Source organism: Oryzias melastigma, linkage group LG4 (assembly GCF_002922805.2).
Source record: "Oryzias melastigma strain HK-1 linkage group LG4, ASM292280v2, whole genome shotgun sequence".
Lineage (NCBI taxonomy): Eukaryota > Metazoa > Chordata > Actinopteri > Beloniformes > Adrianichthyidae > Oryzias > Oryzias melastigma.
Window position 1 is genome coordinate 20,743,014 of NC_050515.1, and position 7,323 is coordinate 20,750,336.

General features: G+C 37.0%; 1 protein-coding gene across 1 annotated transcript in view; it reads right to left on the bottom strand.

The window, feature by feature from the left end:
* LOC112150466 (dual specificity protein phosphatase 22-B) overlaps positions 1–6,134 on the bottom strand; it is a 10,738-nt gene extending 4,604 nt beyond the window's left edge. Inside the window, exons 1-3 of the mRNA XM_024278821.2 lie at positions 5,044–6,134; positions 4,938–4,971; positions 1,316–1,398 (exon numbers count right to left, since the gene is read on the bottom strand). Of these exons, the coding sequence (XP_024134589.1) occupies positions 1,316–1,398; positions 4,938–4,971; positions 5,044–5,064 (138 nt within the window). The 5' untranslated portion in view covers positions 5,065–6,134. The remainder of the gene's footprint in view (positions 1–1,315; positions 1,399–4,937; positions 4,972–5,043) is intronic.
* Between the last annotated feature and the right edge of the window lie 1,189 nt (positions 6,135–7,323).

Sequence of the window (7,323 nt, forward strand, 5' to 3'; positions counted from 1 at the left end):
TTTGTTTTTTTTTTTTGCAGTATGTTAATGACTCTGAAGCCACATTCGGTAACGTTTGACCTCAGAGACTTAGTGGTTGCAAATTTTACCTTCCTTTATCAGGAACCATCACGCCGTCTTCCAAGAAATCAATCGCTCAGCAGTTTGACTGTTGGATATGCAAATTACCCGTCACATCTGGCCATTTGGCCCACAGCAGGCCTGAGTCATGCTCACGCCACAGAACCCAGAGAGATGCCTCCCGCTGCGAGAGAACCGGTGAAAAGATTCAGCGGTGGACATTTGACTCTTTGAGAGCATGGAGCTTTTAGGCCGTGGGAGTGGACCCGTGCAGGCGCTGGATTCTAGCCCAAAACCCTTCAAATGGTTTTGGTGGTTGACCAGTTTGGGTAGTGATACTGTCATACCGGTTGCTGTTTCTCTTCACTGTTCCAAAGAAACAATGCAGCATGGACGGAGAAAGTGTAAAGAAAACTGAGCATTTTTCATCTTCGCTTTCAGCGAGGAGAGATGAAAGTTATGAAAGCGGACACTGCGGGTTCGGAAAAGAAATTCAGCTCAATTTCAAAAACATTGCCATGATTTTTAGATTTTTTGTGTGCAAAAAAAGGATTTAAATGAACAATTTCTGCTTTGTAAACAGAAAAAAAGTAGCTTTCCAACTGCAATTTTTGTAGCTGCAAAAAGTCCAAAACCATCTATTAAGATCTTATTTTAATCTTTTTACAAATTAGAAAAGAACTGTTCTCACATCTAAGAATGTTCATGTAAAAACTTTTCAGAAACATGTTTTCCCTTTAGGTTTAAAGCTAAAAGATGAAAGAATCATGTGAAAAATTCAGCCTCCTGTCCTGCATGTGTTGCAGCAGCTGCATCCACTGATGCAGATTTTCACATGTTCGCTGGGATATTGTCTGTACTGAGGCCTCCCAGTCAAAGAGGAGGGCAGTGAAACTTGGTGAATTCCAGGTCTTATGACTGATAGAGAATTGAAAAACACAAACATATGACTCTTAACCCAATTTAGAAGGTCTATTTCAGCAGCTTTTGAGTGAAATTCATAAATTTAGGGGGGAAAGTTTTGACTTCTGCTCTTCTAAATTAACCTTAATCTTTGAAAATGATTTAAAACAACTTCAAAAGTGATTTTTATCATTTTGATTGATAGATATTGGGAATTTGCACAAAAAATCTGAAGCGCAACTCAGAATTTTTTGACAGCAACGATCAGCCGGGACACCAGGAGAACTGCGCCTGCTGGATTGGGTTGGGGGTGGGGGTGGGCATCCACACAGGTTAATGTAGGACTCCTCACCTCCAGGATGGGTGCAGCTGTGTCGTGGACGGACAGGACGTGGGTGATGTTGTGCTGAGCCAGCAGCTCCGGGTCGCGAGCGTCTGCGGATCACAATGAAAACCCCGAAATCTTTAAAGCGCCGAACGCCCAAACTACATCAAACCACACAGACTCACACCTAAATTAAGCATTTTCTGCCCAACAACAACCCCTCCTCCCCTCCTCCTCCTCCTAAAAGGCCTTCCAAGCAAATGTGGTTTTATGGCTTCAAAGTTTTGGTCTAGTTTTGAACTGAAAGAAAAACCGGAAAACCAGTGTTTCTAAAACAGGCCGACACCTTGGTCCAAAAGCAAGAAACAGTAATTCTTTTAATCAAATTTTGTTCTTCAAAAGGAAGCTAAATGTTTTTTACCTTGGACAGATGTGCTTTAGGCTCCTTTTTTTTCTACTCATGCTTTGCAAGTTTGCACAAAGCTGAGGTCCCTCTTGTGCCAGAGCTGCAGCATCTGCACTGAGACCTCCTGCCAGGCAAATGAATTCAGCCTTTCTGCACAGTCTGCATGCAACTATTGTGAAAAGATCAACTGGAAAAGATTTAAATGATGTGCAATCTTGCTCTACTGATTTATATGACAAAAATGGATCAAATCTTAAAGTATGATGAAAAAAATGTTTTTCCATCTCCAAGAACATACAGAAATCAATAATATTCCGAATGACATTACTAAGAAAATGCATGAGATTCACCATATGTATTTGTACATCTTTGATAAAGTAGCAGAACACTTAAAAGAGCAAAGAAATACAGTTATATCAGTTGATACACAGATATGAAGCTTAAAAAAACTTTTGATATGTTTTTCTACCTTTGCATGGATCTCCTTTGCTAAATGGCAAATAATAATAAAGGAATTTCGGTCTTTTTGTTCAAATATCATAAAAAATAAATTTGAATTGCTTTACAGCAGGGGTGTCAAACTCAATCGCACAGGGGGCCAAAATCCAAACCACACCTTAGGTCACAGGCCGAACAGGAGACACATTTATTGAACTCATTAAAAAAAATGCACAATAAATAAATACATAAAATAAAATAGGAAAATCACCAAGAGATGCTCACATATCCAAGGCATGTGTTTGATTCACACTTCAAGCCAACAAATTTAGTTTAAGTTAGATAAAGTAAAAAATAAATATTCTATTGACATTAAAATACTTTTGAACAAGTCTCAAGTACAAGTTTGTGTCTGAAATCCTTACTATGTAGTGCACTATAAAGGGCATTCGCTATTCTGTAAGGGTGTCCAGACACAATTCCAAAATCGAGTGTCCTAGAAATTTCCAAGAACTCTCAGAGAAAAGCCAGAGTGCACTGAAGCTCACTAGATTTGGAAATATGGACAACAATGCATAACATTAAAAAAAATTATGTAAAAAATGTATTTAAATGTAATTTTTAAAGTAAACTAACCATGTTTTCATAATCAGAACACAATGGATTTCATAAATAGCTTTATTTAAATGGTCATGTTTACGAGGTTTTTTCTTGGGAAATTGGTGACTTCATATTTGCAGTTTAAATAATGAAATAAAACGTAGTGGGCTTGGTGTCCACATGTTAAAATCCAGGGCACTAGATAGTCGTGCACACTGGGTAGTGATGAAATCCCGACATATTCTTTGCTCTCCAGTCTATAATCCGTCTTAAAGGTAAAGTTTCTTAAAATTGAAACAAATATGTTACTGCCACAATTGTCAATAAACTACTTTTGAAAAAAGTAAAGACTATTTATGAATCCACTAAGTTCTGAAGATGAAAAATTTGATGGTTTATAAAAAAAATAATTTAAATACATTTTACAAATGAAAAAAATTGTTCAAACGCAATGCATTGTGGTCTATATTATTCACCAATGAGTGAGAATGGTGCACATGAATGAGAAGAACACCACAGCAAAGCATGAGTCATCAACTTCTATATTCCAAGGCCTGTTCCAGCTTTTTAAGCTCAAGATTTCCACACGTAACCGTGAGCTTGACCCTAATGAGTCCATATTCTAAATAAAGCTCATGGAGAAGACATGAAGAACAACATATAGTTAATGCACAGATTTAAATCATTTTGTTGGACCTAATGTGACGTGTGAGGAGCAAAAAGGTCTCTATTTAATTATACTTTGTTTATACTAAAAGTGAGGCAATACTTGAAATGTACTTTTTATACTTTCTATTTACCGTAAACTTAAAATTTAACCTGAAGAAGTGTTCAGTTCCTACAATATACATGGATATATTAGCTTTACTTATCCTCAAGAATACTCAATAAAATACACTTCAGTTATACAACTTTTTGCCTTAATTATATATGATCAAAGTTCAATTCAATCAATTTCCCACTTAGACGTGGACAAACAAGAGAAAAATTAGCTAATTTTGATCTAATTTAGTCTGCTGCTCATTTTTTCTTACTTATCTGTGCTCAGAGGTGGGTACTCAAAAACATTTACTTGAGTAAGTTTTTTCAAATATTTAAATACTCCAAGTATTTTTACAGTGTCATACTTTTTACTTTTACTTAAGTGAAACTCCTGTACTACTACTCAGCTCCAATTGACTGTATTCATTCAGTTACTTCCTTTTTTTAGTCAAATAAGTGTACTTTATTGTAGGACTTAATCTTGCCAACACAGTTTAGCTTAGATTACAAAACCACTAAGTGGCTCTAATCAAAGTGCTGTTTGGTAACCCAACAGTGGCACACAACAAAGACAAAACATTTATTAAAAACTTCAAATTATTAAATAAATGTAGAAAATGAAGTATTGAACGTAAAATGTTTAATAAAAGAAAGCTTAAATATTGGGTATTTATCGTTCAATCAAGACAGTAGATTGAAATACAGACATAAAACTAGGGAAAGGTACTTGTTCCAAATAGTTTTAATATATATTTTAACATCATAAAATCCTGGAATTTACACATAGATCATAAAAAGAAAACTCACATGAGTACTTTTTTTAACCATTTGCTTTTTTACTCTTAAATAATTGTTCAAATGACTACTTTGAGTAATATTATTTTAAAGTAAAGGTACTTATATTTGAGTATTTTGAATTAAATCACTTTTTTGTGGTCTTAGATCACCAAACACCACTTTTTAAGGTGTTCCTTGCCTTGTTTTTGCAGGTGTGAAAGTATTCCAAGTCAACAGAATTTTTGTTTTTAAAAAGTGAACACGAAAGACGGAACATTTCCTATTTGGCAGCTATTTCTGGAACCGAATTAAAAAGCACCGTGCGATTGCTGTCTCATGAAAACATGTGGAACAGGTCGACGCCTGGGACACCCCCAGGTCGCGGGGCACCCCCTCCCACACCGGTGTTCAAAACACATGTCAAGGGTTACAAGTTCTCTCAGACCGAAACACATAAAAAAAACCTTGAACTGCTGTAGCGTTTATCTCCTCCAGTAACTCAAACGTTCAGCTTCACGCTGCGACCTCTCCACTCTATAGAAACTGGGCTCAGTGTAGCAGTTTACCACATGCCCTCCGTATGAGGAACTGAAACGCCTTCTACAACACTGTCCTGGAGATAAATCAAGTTGTTTTACTCGCATGAAGAGAAGCCAGGCAGCTTACCTTTCATGTTGCCAAGATAGAGGTCTGGAAGGATCTAAAACAGAGCAGAAAAGTCAAGGATGTGAGATCGAGCTGATGTCTGACATTTACATCCACACTGCACAACCTTATTGATTCCATTTCCCATGTCTGCAAAAGGATGACTCCGGGTTCTGATTCACTTTAGGACCAGAGCAGCATGGTCCTTTGGAGCATCCCGTCGTCCTGGAGCCGCCTCTGAACGCCTCCCAGTGTGACCCAGGCGATCATAAAGCCTTCCACAGCTCACGCTCCACAGGGACTGAGAATAGGTGGCTCATAATTATGTAACGTCACCTCAGGCAGAAGAGCACCCCGCTCGCAGGTTTATTTTTGGGAGCCGGGCGGGTCATGAGACCGCACATGTCACATTCCAGCCAGACAAAGATGGTTGAAGGCCAAAGGGAGAACAGACCCCAAGGTGGGGTGACGCCTCCACTGGTGTGGCCATACAAGGAGCACTCCTGCGGCTCAAAATACCAGCTCATCCAAGAGTGCTTCTCTGCTGAAACTGAAGTTTCATCCCTGATTTTTATTCCTGATCATCTTCAAGGATGGAACCCCCCCATCAGTTCACAGTGACTGTGTCTCATCAGTGGACATCCACTAGAGCTTTCTTCACTAGTTTCCAGTAAATCAATCATCTTCAGCGCCGCTTAGCTGATGGAGGTATTTTTAGCTCCTCTTCGCTTTGTCTTATGTTCCTGTGTGTGGTTCAGTGAGTGGCACAGCTTAGACGCGCTGACAGGCAGGGGAGGGTGGAGGCGTTTACAAAAAGAGCCGGCCCCCAAACAGCTCACTGGGACCGACGAGTGGCAGCCACACATCACAGGCCGGGGCCTTTTTGAGGTGCTGCTCTGTCATGTTATGGTTTAGTCGGAGCGGAGGACGCTGGGTTTCTGCGTGGGAGGAGGTGGGAGGGGGTTATTTTACATGATTACTTTTTCTAAAATTTAAATAACAGGAGAATTAGCTACAAGAAGTGCTTTCGAGTTCATGGAAGTTTATTTACAAACTCAGAGACGCTTCGCTGAGCTCAGTTTGATCGTTATATAAACGGGGGAAGCACACACTGCAGCTTCTCAGACACAAACATGAACACTTTTTCTGTGAAAACAAGATTTTGTGAACTCCAAACTTTAATAAAATGAAGACACAATCATTAAATGAAGCTATCCAGTGGGGCTTTATGTGATTTCATTAGTTATTTAAAAGCAAATGTGTAGTTCAGTCATACTTTAATTTTCTGCTTTAATATTTCCTAAATTACAAAAAAAAAAGCACAGTGAATTTCTTGGTTAAAAGCAACTTGTTTATGAGAGACAGTTGCAAAAAAATTCACTTTTGTACAAAATATTTTAATATTCAGTTAATTTTTAAGTCATAATTTAAAAAATAGTGAAACGATGGTCTGGTACTGTCTTGAGATACGCATCGTATCGCCAGACTCTTGCCAACACAATCCCCTAGTAATAATATAATAAATAACTTTTTGGGGTCTTACAAATGATGTAAAGTGTAAGCAAATGTATGAAAATATTTTTAAAAAATTACAACTGACAAGGGAAAGTTTTCAAAATTAAAGTATGAGAAAAGTGCGTAAAAAAATTGTTTAGGAACCCAAACATTCTAAAACAACTTCAGAAACATATAAAACAAGAAAATGATTCACTGTTAGGTAACAATAAATATTATTCACAAGCTTAAGAAATTTGAATTGGTGAGTTCAATTTTTAGCAAATTTGTTAAAAGTTTTAACACTGAATTGACAGCTTTTAAGAGCTAAAAACCTTTCTAATTTATATTTAAAATAATAATTATTGATATCTTTAGTTTGCACTGCTGAATGACATATTTTAATTAAATGAATTAATTTAACAACATGAGCAAAACCCTTTGAAATAAAGAATCAGAGTCGTAAAGTTTAGTTTACCAGCAGAAATAATCCAAAAAGGGCTATTATTATTTAATAACGTGATTTAATGATCAGCAAACTTAACTTTTTTTTAACCTAAATTTTTTCTACGACATGTGTTGTATAGTAGCTCCTGTCACTTCTTAGATTAGTTTAAAATAATCAAAAGACAACACATGCTTATAATTTATTTATATATATATTCTAAAGAGGAATTCTAATCACAAATAGAGAAACACTGTTGCATAGCAGATGAGATTTATGCAAAAATAAATCTATATTTTTTGTGGTTATCTGGATCCCACGAGACAGTGTGCTGAACTTTTTTTTTTCTTTTTTTTAATTTTTGATTTTCACCGGTGTCCATGGCAGACATGAAATTCTGTTCACTTTCATCCACATTTTTTGACATCCTGTCCACCTTCATCCACATTTTTTATGAGATGGAGAACA